Source organism: Rhododendron vialii, chromosome 4a, assembly GCF_030253575.1.
Source record: "Rhododendron vialii isolate Sample 1 chromosome 4a, ASM3025357v1".
NCBI lineage: Eukaryota > Viridiplantae > Streptophyta > Magnoliopsida > Ericales > Ericaceae > Rhododendron > Rhododendron vialii.
The window spans coordinates 16,224,862-16,245,617 of NC_080560.1; the positions used below are offsets into that span (position 1 = coordinate 16,224,862).

General features: G+C 38.8%; 2 protein-coding genes, 1 long non-coding RNA gene and 1 pseudogene across 3 annotated transcripts; 2 read left to right on the forward strand and 2 right to left on the reverse strand.

The window, feature by feature from the left end:
* The first annotated feature begins 935 nt into the window (after positions 1 to 935).
* Positions 936 to 3,234, forward strand: LOC131321806 (pentatricopeptide repeat-containing protein At2g35030, mitochondrial). The gene has a single exon (XM_058352760.1). The coding sequence runs from the start codon at positions 1,250 to 1,252 to the stop codon at positions 3,200 to 3,202; it is 1,953 nt and encodes a 650-aa protein (XP_058208743.1). The 5' UTR covers positions 936 to 1,249; the 3' UTR covers positions 3,203 to 3,234.
* A 314-nt stretch (positions 3,235 to 3,548) lies between these two features.
* LOC131321811 (mitochondrial fission 1 protein A-like) lies at positions 3,549 to 6,596 on the reverse strand. Its single transcript, XM_058352764.1, has 5 exons — positions 6,296 to 6,596; positions 5,404 to 5,542; positions 4,652 to 4,773; positions 4,108 to 4,171; positions 3,549 to 3,922 (listed from the first exon to the last, which is right to left on the reverse strand). The coding sequence occupies exons 1-5, from the start codon at positions 6,386 to 6,388 to the stop codon at positions 3,837 to 3,839; spliced, it is 504 nt and encodes a 167-aa protein (XP_058208747.1). The 5' UTR covers positions 6,389 to 6,596; the 3' UTR covers positions 3,549 to 3,836.
* An 8,250-nt stretch (positions 6,597 to 14,846) lies between these two features.
* LOC131321812 (uncharacterized) lies at positions 14,847 to 16,112 on the forward strand (annotated as a pseudogene).
* LOC131321813 (uncharacterized) lies at positions 14,870 to 18,877 on the reverse strand. The gene is made up of 3 exons (XR_009198636.1): positions 18,855 to 18,877; positions 16,112 to 16,287; positions 14,870 to 15,698 (listed from the first exon to the last, which is right to left on the reverse strand). It is a non-coding gene; the product is annotated as an uncharacterized LOC131321813 (long non-coding RNA).
* Positions 18,878 to 20,756: the final 1,879 nt, after the last annotated feature.

Here is a 20,756-nt window from a genome sequence, read left to right on the forward strand (position 1 = left end):
ACAAAGGGCCATTGTGATAGAACGGCTCTAGGACCCATAGTTGGTATGGGTTAGAGCAATATCAACAAGGGGGGTACGGGGGTGGTCGGCTGAATGAAGAAAATAAGGGGAAGAGAGATCAGAAATAAGTTTCTGAACCTTTTCTTGAGCCTCAACCATGTCTGTAAAGATGGATTGAAGGTTGAAACTGCTGTATTCTTCCAGTGTGTCGTCTTATGCGAAGGAGAAAGAGCAAGAACATGAACCCTGCTCTGATACCATGATAAGAGGTGCTTTGTGATAAATATGATTGATTCTCATTGATTAATTAGTGGAACACAGCCACACATATATAGGAAAAGAATACAACCAACTAGGAAACAATAATTATGGAAACAGAATAATAATCCTAGAATTATGGGAAGAGATTGCTCCTATAATTATTCTGACGGATCTCAATTGATTCGGTCCGCTAATAATAAATGCATTTTGATATCATATTAAACGATATCCGATCAACGAAATTTTTGGCGGAGTCAATGTTCTCGACGAGCTTTAAAACGTGAATGGTTCCGATCATTGTTGTGGGCCTGGAAAGGGCCCACAAATGATCCAAACTCGACCGAAGTGGTTGGAATGGGACTGGACAGGACCCTTGCCCGTACAGGCCTATACTTGTCGATACCAATCTTGTATCAGAATCTCGGCCATACAAAAAAAATTACCTATTTTTTTCCTTGAAAAATACTCGTAATTTTTAAGATAATCAACAAAACTTAGAATCTATAATATGCTAATCATCTTAATTTGTTATTAAGACCAATTTTAAGGTATATCAAAAGTGTTAGAATTTATTTTATTTCTCTACTTTGAGTGTTTTGGTTTTCAAAATTTAAAAAATTTAAAAAAAACAAAGAAGAAAGAAGAAAAGCGGTCAATCGAGAACGGTACCAAGATATAAAAGGATACCCGTGCCTACCGTCCCAATAAGGAAAAACAGTTTGCTCGCCAGGCCGGTCCAAGCCGTTGGCGGCAACCAAGTTTTTATGACACCTTCTTCAGCCACTCTCTCTCTCCGGTCACCTCCCGCCGGGAATCCTTCCTCCCCATTTGTACATAAACACAAGTCATTTCTTTGTCAAATTGGAGAGAATTTACATTCAAGAATTTTCCCATGTTTACATGTAGTCTACGACAGTCGATGACCATCGTACAGTTCAAAACTCTCGCTTCACTCCGTTGACGCTCTCTCTCAAAACCCAACTCAAAAATGGTAGCACGTTTCAGGCTCTCCATCGCTTTAAGACGACGCAGAGATTTTACCATAAACCCCCTTTTGAGATCTTTTCGAACCCCTGCACCCACGTCATGCAATCTCAATCTTCAATCCTGCCAATATCACTCAACGAATAAACCCACAAATGCCAAATCATCGATACCTCGAATAAGCGATGCAGGGTACCAAAACATGGCAATGTCGAATCGGATGATTGCAAAACTAAGCAGAGAGGGTCGAATCGCAGAAGCACGCCGGCTGCTCGATAAAATGCCCGACCCAGATGTGATCGCGTGGACGAGTGTCATCTCGGCGCATATAAATCGGGGAATGGTTAGGGAAGCAAGGGAGTTGTTTGATAGGGTGGATGCTAAGAAAAATGTGGTCACTTGGACTGCCATGATAAATGGGTACTTACGACGAACGAATGACGTTTCCGAAGCAGAGAAGCTGTTTAATGAGATGGCTTACAAGAATGAGGTTTCTTGGAACACCATGATTGATGGGTACGTGAGAAACGGTCTGATCGATTCTGCTTTGAGTCTATTTGAGAAAATGCCCGTTAAGAATGTGGTTTCTTGGAATACGATTATAAACACGTTGGGCCAATGTGGGAGGATTGAGGAGGCTAGGAAGCTTTTTGATTGTATGCCTAAAAGGGATGTGATTTCCTGGACCTCGATGATTTCGACTTTGTCGAAGAATGGGAGGATTGACGAAGCTCGGGTGGTTTTTGACTCGATGCCTGAAAGAAATGTGGTTTCGTGGAATGCTATGATTACGGGTTACGCCCAGAATTTAAGGTTGGCAGAGGGATTTGATTTGTTTGAGAGGATGCCAGAGAGAGATGTTCCTTCATGGAATGCGATAATCACAGGGTTTGTCCAAAACGGAGACTTAGAGCGGGCACAGAAGTTGTTCAACGACATGCCACAAAAGAATGTGATCTCTTGGACAAGCATGATTACAGGGTATGTCCAAGATGGTCAAAGTGAAGAGGCATTGAGAAAATTTTCAAGAATGCAGGCTGCCGATGGCGTAAAGCCTAATCAAGGAACTTTTGTGAGCGTTCTTGGTGCTTGCAGTGATTTGGCGGGTCTCAGCGAGGGACGTCAAATTCACCAAGTAATTTGCAAGACAGTACATCAAAACGATGCATTTGTGGTATCAGCACTTATAAATATGTACTCAAAGTGTGGGGAGTTGGGTACTGCTGGGAAAATGTTCAATGATGGGTTTTCAAGCCAGAGAGATTTGGTCTCCTGGAATGGAATGATTGCGGCCTATGCTCACCACGGATGTGGTGATGAGGCAATCGGTTTATTCAAAGAAATGCGCAACCTTGATATACAACCGAACGATGTTACATATGTTGGGTTACTTGCAGCATGCAGCCATGCTGGTTTGGTTGATGATGGGTTAAAGTACTTTGATGAGCTCACAAGAGACAATGCCATACAAATTAGACAAGAACACTATGCATGCTTGGTTGATCTCTGTGGTAGAGCAGGGAAGCTCAAGGAGGCTTTTGAATTCATTCAAAAGCTTCCAACTGAGCCTTCTGCAAATGTTTGGCGGGCTCTACTTGCCGGATGTAATGTTCATGGCAACACAGATATAGGGAAGCTTGCCTCTATGAAAATTTTGGACGTGGAGCCAGAAAACGCATGTACGTATATGTCACTGTCTAGCATATATGCTTCAACTGGGAGATGGAGAGAAGCTGCAAAACTTAGGATGGAAATGAAAGACAAGGGATTGAAGAAGCAACCGGGTTGTAGCTGGATTGATGTCGGAAATAAGGTTCATGTGTTTGTAGTTGGTGACGAATCCTATAGTGAGTCTAGTTTTATTTTTCCATTACTTAACGATCTTCATGCAAAAATGGAGGCTGGACATGTAATAAAAGTCGATCAGTTAATGGAAGAGGATTTTTCGGTAGGGTAATTATTTGACACACACGCTTGATTGTCTACAAACCGAGTGATACATGGAATTGACCATTTAGCATGACGGCTATGTGGTGATTCTTAGTATTTGTTCGTACACAATTCGAATTGTAATATACCCCTAACAGATGGGACAAGGTCTTCCAGTTATCTCCTTCGCTTTTCTTTGAGGCAAGGTGCAATACAACAATCTGGCAACTTGATAGCTTATCTCCATAATTGGAGTATCGGACACAATTCGTTTGGACGTTATACGTTATACTCCGTTTATTGCCGAGTGAATATGCGTGGGCTTTTCGGTCTAGAATTTCCGATGCAAATAAAGCGAAAAGAGAAAATCATTATGGAAAAGCTAAAGAGAATATCATTATCCCAGGAGGGAGAGTTGCACCAATCATCGCCTTTGCAACAAAGCTTATCCACAGCTAAATAACATGATTTGAAATGAAAATGGCTCATCTATATTTATTGACCGAGTACACCAAAATCTACAGAATCAGACCAACTGATAGGGAATTCCTACTCCTACGATTATTCAATCCAAAAAAAAAAAAAAAATTCACAAAAAAGGAAGGGAAAAGCAAAAAAGGATGTAACCGGAGGAAATTATGGCAGTACTATGTTACTCGTAATCAACCTTTTCGAGCCAAAGCTGCAGCAATCCCACCAACTATAAGTCCTACAGCAGTAGCAGTAATCCCAATTCCAATAACACCATCTGCAGAACAAAAAAAATTTGTATTCAGTTGCTTCTGTTTGGTATATTTAGGCTGTGTTTGGATTCGGATTGTGGAGGACAAGAAAATGGAAGGGTAAAACAAAGAGATTTTCTAGTTGTTTGAGCAGCTTTCTCGTACAATTCTTTCCCATTCCACAAATCTCAACATAAATTCAAGTAGTTACCTTTGGCAATTCGATCTTCAACAGTCTTCTTGAGCGTCAAAGCCTGCCTCCAATCAGGTGCAATCTGCAATGAATGATACGTAACTCGTAATTCAATTCAAGATGCATGCAAAACTTGCCACAATTATCGAATGGTAAACTAAAAGAGAAAACTATTTTCTGCACCACACTATTCAAGAAAGTCAAATTGTATGTATATTGCCCAAGTAATTGTAGTAAAAAAATCGAATTAAAGTCATTGGAGTTTTTTGTTTTATCGGAATTAAGTCATTAGAGTGGGAGAAGGGCATTTAAAATAACTGGGGGTGAGAAAATAAATATTACCTCACATCAGATGGAGTATCATGTACTGTGGCATGAATGAGAAGATGAGGAATTATGCTCGAATTGAAAAACAAAAGAATTTTGAGAGAGAGAGAGAGAGATAATGCAGTATCGCTGTATGAAAGTACCCGATTACAGGAAGATACTGATGGATGCATTCAGGGAATACCAACTATAGTAATTATCTGGAAGTACTAAAGAACTAGAAGGAAAAACAAACCTCCAAACATTGTTCTGCAAGCTGCCTGCTCCTTGGATATTCACTGCTTCGGTAATATCCAACAGCCAAAAGATAAAGTTTTTCCCTCTTTTGCAATGGACCGCTACTGTTGGCTAGTGAGGCTGCCAAAGACAAATTGTTGAGTTCTCCGTAATGGCTTAAATCCCCTTTAAACCGCAAGCGGAAACCAATAACTTTTTTCCGTGAAAGGCAACCAAAAATAACATGAAAAAAGCTGATCATGATAGATAATGATGGTGGTAACTTGAAGCCAAATGTTCTCGTATTTTTGGAGTATAAAAGCACAGTTTTCATTGACTAACTAGAGGCAATTTGAATTCAAGGTATCACAAACTTTATGAATTAACGGTACCACAGACTTTATGAATGACCAGAATTGCAGGGTTTTATGGAGCAGTATTGTTCGTAACAAGAAGCTCAATGATCAAATAACGAAGATTAGGCTACTGAAATGAATTTGTTTAAACTTCGAATACATTGAGGTCACAAAGATACGACATACTACAAATAAACGAGCAAGACAGTTGAAAGCACAAAAACTGGGCAAGGAAGACCAACAACTCCAACAGTAAAAGTGAGAGGGTAGGGAATACAAGGTTTTTATGCAGGTAAGACATTAAGTGCATGAATCCTAATATAATGGATCATGGATAACAGGCGATGTAAGCAACAAGGATGAACTCTTGCATCAAAAAGAAAATTTTAGTTGGTATTGACCAATTGGTTCTAACCTTCAAGCATAGCTATCCCACGCTGCACATCTTCTGGTTGTCTGGAATGAACGAGGGCCCAGGATAACCGCATAATGCATTCACTCTTGAGTTCATCTGAGACACCGTTCACAGCCTCTGCAACTTCCCTCTCACAGCCCTACATATACAATAGTCCTCAGAACATAGACAAATTGGTGGAAAAAGCAGGAAGAGAATCCCACGTATGTGAAAACAGCCATGTGAATGGAAGAAAAGTAAACAATGAAGCATTTTGATTTCTTCTTAAAAATTATTGAGCAAAACTCTACACGTAAAGCTATGCCGATACCATGAATTGTTACTTACCGGATAGAAATTTCCGTGGCCTATTTAGAACACTTCCAATATCTTCTACATGAAAGGCTCACATACGATGTAAACTACTAGATGCCAAAGAAGGGCTCACAGGTTCAGTGGTCAAAACGTGCATAATACCTTGAGGTTGTGGGTTCGAACGTGAGGGCAACGACTTCGTGCAAATAACGCCTAAGTTAATGTATTTTACCCAATCCACCACTCGACCTCAAAGCATCATCAATAGCAGTATTTTGTAGGATCATTTGTCCAGAGCATATATAATCAACTCCACCAAATCGTTGCATTCAAACGCCAGAAAAATGCGCCTCAACTGATTTTTTTAATAGCCATTCCTATCTAATCCGGCCAATAAAATTGGAATGCATCCCCTAAGTCCCAATGGTCGCTAACAAAGTTTTTTGTATTCTTTTTCATGCCCCACGTTTTTTTGCATTTTGATAACCAGGTGTTGGGCGCCTCGTCTAATCTGGGGACCATAAAATAAAGACAGAACATGCGGAAAAAAATACCACACACACTAAAAAGAGAAGTGGTGAAAAATGGAGAAGCTTACAGAGATGGTATCGCGATCGGACCAGGGGATGTGGTCTCCGCCGCCGAAGAAGGCAGTGACTGAGTCGAAGAAGTTGCCGATCTTGGCTTCCATTGCCTCTTCTCCTCTCTTCTCTTATGCTTCGTTACAGATTGTGATGGCGGGATGGCGGGGGGCGGTGGCGTTTGTGGTGGTGGAAACGACGGAGGAGAAGGCACAAATGAAATGCGAGGACACACTCAAAAGGGGTGAGATTTGAATTTGAACGGAAGTATATACTATTTTATTATTTTATAATGATTGTGTACGCGGCTGCCGTAAGTGGTTAGGAGGAAACTAGAAAGTTTGGAAGTTTAAATCAAATGAAACTTCATGGTTAAGCATTCCTGTGTCTTTCTGGCCAGGAATTTTTTTGGTAATTGTATTAAAAACATTAAAAAAACTCACAATTCAACGGCCGAAAAATCTCTCAATGAAAATAGGATTCACTGTGCCAAAAATATGTCTCTCTGCTCAGAGATTTTCTAGTAGTTGTATTTAAAACAATAAAAGAACTCACAATTCAACAGCCAAAAAATTCTCTAAATGGAGGCAAGATTCATTGAGCCGAAAATTCTTGTGCCTCTCTGCCCAAAAATTTTCTGGTTTAAAACATTAAAGAAACTCACAATTCACGGCCGAAAAATCTCTCAATGGAGGCAAGATCCATTGTGCCGAAAATTCATGTGCCTCGCTGCTCAGAAATTTTCTGGTAGTTGTATTTAAAACATTAAAGAAACTCACAATTCAACGGTCGAAACATCTCTCAACAAGTTAACACGGTAGGATAAATAAATTAAACTCAAATTATATGTACGAACCACACAACACTATATTGATACACTAAAGATATTTCTTCGGATTGAAAATGTAGCAGGTCTAATTAATTTTATAAACGAATAATAAAAAGTGATCGAGTTTAGCTTATATTTTATTTGAATGAATTTAAAGAAACTAAAAACCAAGCAAGCTTAACCGACCTCAAGTTCTTTGGTTCATAAGATTGGTCCTGTGTAGGCGGGTCCGGACACATAATAGTACATCAACAAAACAAAGGAATAAGGGTAAATTTCACTGACCTCCCCTAAGATTTCTGACAAATGCAGGTACCTCCCTTGAGGTTTTTGAAATATCACTAACCTCTCTAATTTTACCTGACAATGTTCAAATACCCCCTTCTGTTAAATCACCCCAAATGGTGTTAAATCTACAACTGAAATGGCAAATATACCCTCAAATTAAAAATAATATTCCTATTATAAAACTGTTGAGGACACCTTTTTAACCCTTTCTTTCCCTCACCAAGGCCACCATTGTCAACTTCACATAACCCAAAGCTCTTCTCTTCTCTCTACCTCATACGAAGTTAGAGAGAGAATTTGTAATCGTGCGGAATAGCGGCAACGTCGGCATCAGGAAAGAGGCAACGAGGGGAACAGTATCACCACCTCATCAACTCCGCCCTCAAACCTTCTTCTTCTTCTTCATCCGATCAGATTCTGTTTTGCTCAATTTTTGGCTCCATCAATTTGGGTGTTGAGTTAGGGGTAAAATTTTGTGTACGATTTGAGAGACATGAATTGGGGTTTGGGCTATTATGAACCCTCTTATATTGGTTCTGTAGAGTGTATTTACTGAATTTGACAAATACTAGCTTTCAAATAGGAATATTATGGTCATTGTTATACACTTGTGCTATTAATTGACTGTCTTTTTAAAAATTAAAAAAAGAGAGGAGAAATTGAAAGTACTTACATCCAAGTTAGAAGAACATAGAATCCCCTAACAATAGGTTTGGGTCTTCAAGCCCCACGCTCAGTCCTCGCAAGAGTATATAGTTGGTGCTCGAACTAAGGTGAACTCTCACGTGTAACTCTATAATGAGATTGTTGCAATCGAATGAGTATCAAAAGGGCTCCATTTTCTATCTACCAAAGCTTAGGATAAAAAGATTGCAATAGCTCGATATTGTTGGCCTGAATCATCAATTTAAAAAGAATTAATATAGCAAGCATTTCCAACCTTGGCTTCAAAAATAGTAGGGATGTCAAATTTTATTGGAGGCTTACGTGGTATTTTGACATGTTGGAATTTGACATCTCTACAATGTCCATTATAACCAATATGCCTAATTATTTATTTAGGAACTCATAATAGATTATGCCTTGAACCATTCTTAATCTACACTCAGTTTGTATACTTCTCTTTTTCATTCATCCATGCTACTAATATAAGGGAAAATGACGGCCAATGACGTGTTTGATAATTAATACCCTCTAAGGACATTTTCAGCATTAACAAATGTACTCAAATGTTCTCAGCATGTCCTTGGCGGGTATTAATTATCAAAACACGTTCTGGGCCGTCATTTTCCCTAATATAACGCCTCCAACGGTAGTTACTTTTGGGAAAAGAACTTCTCAAAGTGTGGGAGACCTGTTTCCTTCCCTTGCTTCAAGGCAGTTAAAGAGTCCTCAAGTATTAAGCTGGGATTGGACGTTGGAGCTGAATCCATCTTTGTTATAGACCAGCTTAGGAAGGCAGTGAAGAATCCTCGAGCATTCCTGTTGGGAACCTCGAGCATTCCTGAAGACGTAATCTTTCTCCAGAAAATGGAAGCCGTGGGAGAAATCACAACCGTTGTAAAGGTTCAAACAATGATTAGAGAAAAAGAGGTTAATCGAGGAAGCATACTCGCTCAAAATTATTGTCGTTTAAACAGACGCACGTAGCAGCAAACAATTTTAAAGATAAGAAGACAAACAACTGATATCAGTACATATGTGGCACAAAAACAAAAAGCCTCGCCATTTAGAACAATGTCACATCCTCAATTTTTAACATACATATTAATGATTATCCAGAAATAAAATTCTCACAATTATTAAGAAAAATACCCCAAAAGAATTTATCCTGTTCATTTCATAGAATTTCAGTTTCAACACCAAGTGTTCCAAAATATTACATTCATGGCACAACGGCCCCAAATTATCATTAGTACGAAGTAAGGAAAAGAGTTAAGTGTTTACATATATCCTTGGTCAAAAGAATTATAATGAAAGTTAAATTACATCTCCAAAATAAGATTTACAAAAGATGTCAAGTAATTTCTTCGTGTCAGCTTTCAAAAGGGTTTTCCAAGTCAATGCACTCCAAGCATACCATGTTATTTTCCCGTGGTCAATGCACTCCAAGCAGTCTCGGGAGGACAGACCGATGTAATGGGTGGTCGAGGAGCAATCTCGGAAAGACAAGATGACAGACCAAGATCAGCCAACATGGGTGGCTGTAACCATGCACCTGCTGGGGAATAATATGGGACGGTCTCAAAGAATGTCACGTCAGCACTTACAAAGTGCTTACGTAGCAAGGGACTATAACACCTGTATCCTTTATGTGTCCAAGTGTCACACCCCAAAATGGGAAGTGACCAGCCATGAACCGCAAGATTAAAACTCGTAGAACATGCAGCCTAAAAAGAAATTTGATTAAAAACCAAGGCAATGAACTAATAAACGGTCAACCATTTTTTTTATTAAGAACAACTCCTACCAATTAAGTTCAACAAAAAGTATGGGTTACAAACATCCCATAAACCAACCAATATCCAGTGATCTAACAATAATAAAAAGGAGTCATTATCTGACAATTGTTTCCAATGCGGAAGTGATTTATTAAAATAAAATTAGAATGAGACACCCTAAGGAGGTCAACAAAAAAAACCCCCGAGATGCGGCCAGAGTCCTTGCCTAACTCCCCAACTTGCCTGAAAGAGAAGTTGGATAAAAATCCGTCAACTAACGAGCTCAGTGATAGCAAATATGTATATTAAATGAAGTTGAAAGCGGGGATGAAAATAATTTACCGTTAAACATAATTTGGCATACGATGTGTCCAACAAAATAATAAATAAAACCAATGAAGCATATAACCATTAATCATTCTTGGTGGTGATCACAACATTATATCCATCAACAGTGGGGAACCACAATCAAATAGTACCATGGCCAAAATAATATCTCATCAAAATTGGATCCAATATCGAACTTAGAGTCACCAGGGTTGGCAGCCCGTGATACTTTTCCCTAAGATGATCCGGTGAAAGAAAGTCGTTGAACATTAGAGTCACTGGCCTAACACGGTCTTTTTCCCAATGGCCAGGGTCATCAACACGAAGAGGAATAATTTCCTGGACTTGCGAAATAAATGTTCCTATTAATATCCACCAAGTTCTCACCAAAAAGAATATTAACAATTGATCTCAGAAAATTCATCGCATGCCAATTTATAGAACAACTTATAAACAGGTCTCCGAATAACATTCTTATAAATTTCTGAAGGAAATACTTTTAAAGGATACAGGGAACTTTTGAAAATACGTAACATACTTAACTACTCACCTGGATCCAAAAGTAATGCAACTCGAGTACGTAAAAAGATGCTAACATGAACAAAAAGAATTGTATACAATCACCAACAATTCCAAATATAATTCTACCTAGACTAATTTAAGACTACCCTAAAAATAATTAACTAAAACCTTAAAACTAAAACAACTCAACTTTCCAGTCAACTACAAAACCTAAACACCAATCTCCGAGACCTCCAAACAATCTGACCCACATACATAAACCACTTCCAATGTGTCAAAACCTCTAGTTCTTATTCAAGGCATTCAACACATATAACCCTAACTAGAATATTAATTACTGGATTCCAATTACACTAGAAATCAAATTTGCACATCTCACCACAACACATACCCTCTTGTCTCGTGCTCTCTTCTCTCTTTGTCAACCACTCACGCCAAAGTCATCATTCACATCACACAAACTCCACCACTACTCCATATTTCATCAAAAAGAAAGCAAATCAATCGGTGGCAGTAAATTAACTTTTACAAAACCCATCTAACCTCTCGACAAGAAAATAAAAGAGAAGCGAGAATATTGAAGGGAACAAGAATCGCTTACCCCAATGATCACCAATCTGCTGAAACCTAGACTACGGCTTCTCTCTTGTCCGCACTAAGTTCTCTCTTTGTCAACCACTCACACCAAAGTCATCATTCACATCACACAAGCTCCTCCACTACTCCATATTTCATCAACAATAAAACAAATCAATCGGTGGCAGTAAATTAACTTTTACAAAACCCATCTAACCTCTCAGCATGGAAATAAAAGAGAAGTGAGAATATTGAGGGGAACAAGAATCGCTTACCCCAATGATCACCAATCTGCTGAAACCTAGACTACAGCTTCTCTCTTGTCCGCACTAAGTTCTCTCAACCATTTATCTCAATTGCTCTGCCTAAATAAAACCCTACACTGTGAAAATATCTTCTAACTTTGTAAAACTACCCACTACTCCCTACATTATAGCTAAATAGTTAATTAGAATTAGATAGTATGTAACACAATTTATAAAATTACCATTCGGTACCACTATTTTACCCAAAAATCAATCTCATACCCAAATATTACAATCGTGTTAACAATATCCATAGCGCGCACAAAATAATTACTTGGGACCCAACCACAACTCCAATTAATAAACGGCCAATATAATTAATTAAATAAATAAAAATGCTAAGCCGTAACACCGAGAGTAACCAAGAAATATACATTTATAAGCACGAGGATCAAGCTTATCACGACATGGAGAGAAATTATGTACGAATGAAACACAACCAAAAAGTTATGGGGGAAGAAAAAAAGATCCTTGTCAGGAAAGAAAACCTAGTAAAGAGTTTTGCCGTTCAAAGCCCGAGATGGCGTTCTATTTATAAGATAATTAGCTGTAAGAATTGCATACCCCCAAAAATATTTTAGAACATACATGTGAAGCCTAAGAGCTTGGGCAACTGCTAAAATCGGTCCATATTTTCGCTCAGCAACCCCATTTTGTTGAGGGGTGGTTACACAAGCAGTTTGATGAATAATGTCATCAGTTTCAATAAAATGAGTAAATTGATGAGAAATATATTCTTGGGCATTATCAGTCTGCAAAATACGTAATTTGACATTAAATTGAGTGACAATTTCAGCATAAAAATTAGAAAACATAGAAAATAATTTAGACCGATCTTTGAGAAGATATACCCAAGTTAAACGAGAAAAATCATCAATAAACGTAATAAAATAGCGAGCACCACATAAACTCGTGGTACAAGATGGTCCCCAAATATCCGAATGAACTAAAGCAAACAGTTCTAAACTAGGTGACTCAACTCGTAAAGGAAAAGAAACCCTACGATGTTTACTGAGTTCACAGGTGTCACAATTAAAAGGAGAAAAATTAGATAAATCAGGGACTATCTTGCAAAGATTGGCAGAAGATGGGTATGCAAAACGACAGTGCCACTGGTAAGGTGTGGTAGTAGAGTGGAAGGCAGATAACTTGGAAGGATTGGATGGCTGAAGGTAGTACAGACCATTCTTCTTCTCATACCCCCCACCAATCATCCTCTGCGTCTTGAGATCCTGAAATTTACAATGAGTGGGATAGAAGAGTACAAAACAATTGTGAGTTTGGGAAAGTTTATGAATGGAAAGTGGATTAAAAGGAAATTGTGGTAAGTATAAGACAGAAGTAAAAATAAGGCCAAAAGCACGATAAGTACCAATGCCATGTACACGAAATTTAGTACCATTCGCAATAGTAACATAAGAAGGAATGGAAGGTGTAACGACATCAATAAGAAGAGACAAATCACCTGTCATATGATCAGATGCACCATAATTGAGAATCCATGGAGCACTGCCAATACGAGAAGATGAGTGAAGGTAAGTATTACCTGATGAGACATGAGTCGCAATGGAAGTCAAAGATGCATGAACCTTGTGAAACATGGAATCATACTCAGACCTAGAGATAGTAATCTGATCCGAAAGAGTCAGCCCAGACGGCTCCCCCTCAAATGTAGCCTGATTAGCCCAAGCCGGCTTGCCATGAAGCTTCCAACATAACTCAACAGTATGATTGGTTGCATTGCAATGTGTACACTTTTTGGTGCCACGACCACCACGGCCGCCACGTCGACCACCACGTTCATAAGAACTACTACAACTGTGGGGGGATTAGAGTGGCTAAAATTCCCAAAAGATGGAATAGGACCAGTAGCAGGAGCAGCTAGGGCAGATGGAGTTGGATGCTCTAAAACCGAAGACTGAGGAGCAACCCTTCAAACATGAGCAAAAGACTCATCAACGGTAGGAACTTCCTTGCTAGAAAGAATTTGGGAACTGAGAAGAGCAAGTTCTGAATTCAGCCCAGACAAGAATTTGGTAACTCGAAATTCATCTATGTACATCTGTTGAACCTTTAATCTGTGGTTAAAGGTTGATAGACATTTAACTCATCCCACATCCCTTTTAAGGTGGAAAAGTACCCATCAACCAATCGATCTCCTTGTTGGAAAAAGAAAATATTCTGATAAATCTGATAAATGCGAGAGAGATTATGTTCAAATGAATATAACTCATGTAAAGTATCCCATACTTCTTTGGATGTGTCAAGGCATGCAACATTATTAAAAATATCAAGTTCAAGACTATTCCAAAGCAAAGTCATAATATATGAATCGTTTTAAATCCAAACATAATCTTCAGACAGGGCATCAGTGATATAGGAAGTCTCACCACTTGCTCGCAAAAAAACAGTCATAGTACGTGACCATGGCAAATAATTGGCCCCATTTAATTTAAATGAGGTGAGAGAACGACGATGAAATGGATCTCTAACAGTGTCCTTAGAGCCTGATGTTTCGGTTTGTTTATCCTTATCACCCATAATACGAGAGAAAACCAAAAAATAGGAATAAACCAAATATTATCAGAGATCTTGAGCACTGCCCAGTTGATATCAAGCCCTGAAAAAAAAGATTACCAGATCTAGTGGTCGTTGGAGATGCAACAGAGATACCTGGAGTTGATATGGTTTAGGCGAGGTTGCCGGAGTCCGACTGAGTGGGCGACGGAGTCTGTAGAAGGTCGGAGAAGGCAGTCTCAGTGTTGCTAAGGACCGAGAGTACTTCGTCGGAGAGCGAGGATCATTGAAGATGACTGGAATGACGTCGCCAATGGTCGGCGATGCAGAGGAGGGCCGGCGAGTGGTCAGAGAGGGCCGAAAAAGGGTCGGCAAAGTTGGGTTTCTCAGATTGGTCTGAGAATCTGAAAAACAAAGATCGTTCGAGAGAAAATAAAGACATGCTCCCTGGCTCTGGAAAAAAAATAAAAAGGATAAAGACGATATTTGGTCGAGAGACCAAGAAAAGAAGAGAAAGGAGAATTCAGGTTCTTGGAACCCGCTCTGATACCATGTCGAAATACTCGATTGATATATCTTATTCTTCTCACAATGAGGTACAATATATAGACTGGATACAAGGTAAAATAAGAAAAGAGAATAAAATCAAATCAAATCCCTAATTGATTCTACCTAATTGAGTATCAAATCCCTAATTGATTCTACCTAGTTGAGTATCTTCCTAATTGCATTCAATACATTAAATACAGTCAACATAAATATTGGAAATTCAACTTATAACACAGTCGCTTATTAATTTTTTTCCCTCTTCAAGTTTAGCAATTTTGCTTTTCTGAATTTCTTTAACTATCTTATGTGTTTGGTTTATGTAATTGAAGGTCTTGTTGCACTATACGAGCAAAATGACGAACCTTCTTCTGCTATCGAGTACGTTCAGTTTACGTACTGGGCATGTTTTTAATGGAATATATCTCAAATTACTTTGGGTCAATAGAAGTTCTAGATTTGGGCATAGCAGAAACTATATATGACAACCAAGCAGATTATTTCCTATGGACCAAACTAAACATCCAGAATAACAGCACATAGAGAAGCTAATTCAAAGATTGGCTTTGAAAGCTAATAGCAAGCATTTTACAAGCTGAAGTTGGACGGATAGGCAGCATATGTATCGGGACCTCTTAGTGGAGCGTGTCCTGACATGAAAAACAGTAATGAAGAGAACGAATAGGATACTCCAAGAAGAAAAAGAAGCTAAGTTGAGTTTTAAAAGAGAGAGAAATTTTGAAGACCCTGCAACTGCTGGAAAAAGAAGCTAAACTACCATATGCACAATTGTTTCTTGAATGTGGTTGGAAGGATAGGCAGCATGTGTATCGGGACCTCTTAGTTGAGGCTGTCCTCATATGAAATACAGTAATGAAGAGATCGAATAGGATACTCCAAAAAGAAGCAGTTAAGTTGAGTTTTGAAAGAGAGAGATATTGAATACCCCAAAACTATAGGAAAAAGAAGCTAAACTACCATACGCACAAGTGTTTCTTAAATATGGTCCATTTTGTTTGGAATTACCTTTCGATTTCTTTAACTATAGTTTATCTATTGATTCATCTTTCTAAACCAGTCATATATTTAATTCTCTGTACTCGTGGTTTTTCTTTTAACAGGTTCATCCAACAAAAGTTAGGTAGTACAATCCAACTGTGTCGGAGTATGAAAAGCTGCAAGCTGCAATATCGGATTTGCAAATTAGATATGATGAACAACGGGTGACACACAAAGAAAAGTGCAGGAAGGTATGGATTTGTGCACTTCTCGTCGGTTCCTATATGTTTTACTCAAGAGTTAGAGCCAATCTTTGGATTAGCTTCTCTATGAGTTATATTGGTTTACGCTATGTAAACCAATATAGTCTAACCATATGCTTTCTTGTTTTGTAGCTCGAGGAATTGAAAAAAATAAATTCAGTGGCATTTTTTCGTGCTTCAAAATGTCATGCAGAAACGAAAGAAACCCATCTCTCATAACCTAATGATTTTCATGTCAAACTCAACGAAGCTCGGAGAAAAACAGTTCAAAGTACCTGGAAGAGCTAAAGCATTTGAAGGACCAAATCCTTGTTAGGCTTGATCTTGACTACCTGACTTGGCATGAGTCAGAGGCTGACTGCTTGTGCTCTTTATCCCTCCATACTCGGCATTAAACTTAACAAACCAAAATGCACTTAATCTTAGACACCACAATATAATAAAAGCACCCCAATAACAGGTGAAGGGAAGATTAAAAACCTTTCTCTTCCATTGTTTAGTTTGGGAAGAGAGAGCAGAGAAAACAGCAAAACAAGGTATTAGGCACGGCGAAACAACAAAACTTTTTTCTTCCATTTTGTATGGTAAAAGGTGAAGGGAAGAGGCAAAAACAAGTCTCTCTCTCTCTTTCTAAAATCATTTCAGTTCCTCTTCTCTCTGTAAACCCTAAGTTTGGCCACCAGCGGGGGGGGGGGGCTCATTCCCTCCTCCCCTCGGGCTCCCCTTTTTCTCCCTCTTCTCTTTCCCCCTTCTCCTTGTGTTTTTGCTCTGCAATTTCTCCAGTGTTTCTCTTTCCTCGTTGCTTCCGTTTCTTCTTCCGTTTGTCGATCGCCCGCCGTTTACTTTCTTGGAGTAACTGGCTTCCTAACGGGTAGGTGCGGCGGCGGTGGTGGAAGGCGGGGGTGCATGTTTACGTTCTTGACGTTTTTCGGGTGGTCCTAACGGATAGGCGGAGATCCTGTTTCGCTGCAGCTTTTCACATCTTTTTCCGGCCTCCATTTTTTCCTCCCAGCATTCCTTCCCTTGTGCTCTGTTTGGTTTGGTGGTTAGAGGCGAGCGTGCATCGCCGATTTTAGCTTTGGTGGTTGCTGATGGTGGTGGGATGTGGTGGCTTGGGCTTTTGGTCAGAGTTTGGCTGGGTTAGTTGCTGGTTTTACGGTGGCTGTGGCTGTCGAGGTAGGTTGGCGATCTGGAGTGGTGGAACAGCCACTTTGGTGTAGGGTTTGTTTTTGCAGGTGATGAGCTGGTGGAGGTGGAGGCGTGGATCATTGGATTTCATGGCGGTGGTGGTCGCAGCAGCATGGATTGGTGTAGGCAGTGGTTTTGCGGCAGCATGGATTGGTGGGGACAGCGGGTCTTGCAGCTGTTTGGGGGTTTTTTTGGGCATAGGGTTCTGAGGTGGTTGATGGTGGTTGAGGGCGGTGGATTTGGCGGATATGGCAGCAAGGAGAAACAAGGAGGCAGATTGCCTGGAACAAGGAGTCGATGGTGGTTTCTCAGGTGGCTTTTCCACGTCTCAGCAGCATGACGACAGTTTTCAGCGATGCACAGTGGTGTCAACAGGTCGACTAGCAACGAAAGGATTTCTTTGCAACTTCAGGTCAGCAACAGGGGCTTGTTCCCCGAGTTCCGGTAGCGGTGACGAAGCTTTTTCATTGTTAGCAGCTGTTTTGAGTGCAATCGGCAGTTAGGGTGTTGTTTAGGTTTTGAGGTTTGGGCTTGGCCTAGTTTTGTTGGTCTCTTGGTAACGCTTGGGTCTCGGGTAGCTTTAGGTTAGTAATTTTTCCTTTTAGGTGTCCTTGTCCTTTTAATTTTTGTAATCTTTTAGAGATTAATACTTCTTTTGTTGAGAAAAAAAAAAAGAGCAGGTGAAGGGAAGACCTTTCTCTTCCATAGTTTGGGAAGAGAGAGTGAAGAAAACAGCAAAACAAGGTATTAGGCACGAAGCGGATAAAAAAAAAAAAGGTATTAGACACGGCGAAACAACAAGACCTTTCTCTTCCATTTTGTATGTTATGCTTACCGAATCACACTAAGAAAACAGGTGCAGCATAGCGAAAGTAAATCGTAGATTTTGAATGGCATTTCGAAGTTGCCGAGAGAGAGAGAGAGAAATGGACAAAACCAACAACAGGCATTATAACAGGATTAAAATAAAAGCAATTAGTATTTTGCAAATACATTCCGTAATATGGCATTTAAGGCTCTATTGATTGCACAAAACCATTTGGTAAAGATGGATTATCCATACGTGTGTGTCTGTGTGTGTGTCTTTCTCATTTTGTTGAACATGTAGAATGCATATTTTTATGAAATCCAAAATCAGCAACAGTGAAGTTAGATCATTGAAGAATAGGTACTTGCAAGCCACCAAATTGAAAAAACCAAACATGCAACACAAATGAAAAAGGGGAAAAACATCAAAAAACTCAACCTTATATCCCAATCAATTGGGGTTGGCTAAATATAAACCATCACAAAATTTATTATTTCATCACAAATCAATCAGATATCCTAAAAAAAATAAACCAAAAAAGAAATCAAAAGAATTCAAAATGCAACTCCGGCTTGCCACACCGACAATAAATCAAACCGTTCATCGACAACCTAATACGGACAATTATAAATGTCATCCATCTAGCTATTGCTTTTTGCCTCTTAATTGTGGTTGTCCTTGTTCAAAACAAAGGCACCGGTACTGGAATAAGTAGCCTACTATGTTCGGCCACGTTGTCCCTACTATGTTAGGCCCTGTAACTCTTAGTCGTAAATTAGTATGATGCTTAAACATGTCAATAGTTTGTTCTTTGGTACACAATAGCAATATTGATTCTAGATTGGAGACAATACCTCCAAGAGAAATACCACAACTAAAAGCTAAGCTCTGATATCAATTAAAAGAAATCAAACTGAAGTAAGCCACAAGCTATTCTTGCTAGAGAATGGTGTTTCGTATTCTGTACCTGGGATTGGTAAATGAGAGGCAAGTGGTTCCCAACACTATTGATTGTCATCGAGCGTCAGGCCCAAAAATGTCATCTGCATCGAACACCCAAAACTTGATAGCGAATGCTAAAAGAGTCTCCAACTTTATATACCTAAAACAGAAGATAAAATAGCAATAAACTGTAAGAAAATGAGTGAGAATAGCTCAAATCTAGCCAAATCAAACAAAGAAATTGCTTGCCTATTTGATCAATTTTCTAGGCAAATGTTCTTCACTGCCAGTTGGCATGTCTTTTATTTGTTGTTTTCGAGATCATCGTTTGTTAACATGTTATGCAGCTAAGAATTCACGAATGCAGATGTCGACAAACTAAAATTACTACCAATGAATTTGAGAAAAGATTCAAAAGAAAAAGCAAAAATTGGATTACATAGAGTAGTTGATTCACTCAAATTGACAACGACAAAAACCAACTGAGTCACTTACAAGTACATACGGATAAACTTATCTAATGTACCATGTTTAAATCACAAATCACCCAGTAAGGACCTTCCTCCCTAATCTTTCGTTGTCCTAGCAATAACAGATATATGAAATCAGGAATCATTTTCAAGCAAAGTTGCAAAAGAAAAAAAAAATAACTCATACCAAATGCATCAATAAGGAATAGTCTAATTCTTGATAATAGAAGAGAAATTATTTTAGTTTTCCCACAAGGGAAAAAATACTTTAGTGAGTGAGTCTCAACATCTAATGAAATTAGCAACTTGATGTTAAGAATACATTTTTTTGAGAAATTGATTAGGAGATTTATGTGGACCAACCTTCCGGATTCCAAACCAAACCAAACCGAGCCTTAAGTCTCAATCAATTGAGGTCGGCTACATGCATCCTTTTTTTTTTATTGAACTCTGTCAAGTGCCATTTATTCACTCAAACTCATTAGACTCATATTTTTGCACATAATAGTATCTAATATCAATTTAGGTCTTTCCCTCCCTGTAGCGTTGCCACCCAAAGCTATCATATCCGCTCTCTTAACTACTGCATCTCCAGGTCTACGGTAGACATGTCCAAACCACCTTAGCCTATTTTCCCTCAACTTCTCCTCTATAGGTGCTACACCTACCATCTCACGAACCGTTTCATTTATAAACCTATCTCGTCTAGTCTTACCACACATCCACCTCAACATTCTCATTTTCACTACACTCATCTTGCTCACTTGTTGTTTCTTAATAGGCCAACATTCTGTCCTGTAAAGTATTACTGGTCTTATGACAGTTCTATAAAAAAAATTCCCTTCAATTTTGTGGGTACCCAGCGCTTCTCCACTTGAGCCACTCAACTTGGATCTTATGAGTCATATCATCAGCAATCTCTCCATCCTTACTAATAATTGAGCCAAAATACTAGGGCTGCACAAAAAATCCGGTGAACCATGAAACCAGTCCGGACATAATTGATCCGCATCGTTTGGATTTTGTTCATGAATTAATGGTCCGGACACAGATTCAAAAATTAAAAAAACGTGAAATACAAATTAGGATTGGATTTTCATTTGAAAACCGTAAATTATCCGAACCGAACTGTTAAAAAATAAATAATATATAATACATAATACTCGTATATGTAACACATACTAGTAAATAATTATAATTTTACACATATTTTGATAAATTACTTGTAACTATCAATATAAATGGTTAAACCTACGAGGGTAAACTGAAATTTTAATAGTCGGGGGAAAAGTCGTATACTCATTTGAGCCTTTTCTTTCCTTTCAATACATGCTTTTTTTTATAGTACTTTGCTAGAACTTGGAATTGGAAGTGGAATTCTTTGATAGTTGATGACTTGATGTAATGTGTTTTAGAACTTGAAATATTTGCTAAGTGCTTACTGTAATCATCTTTTT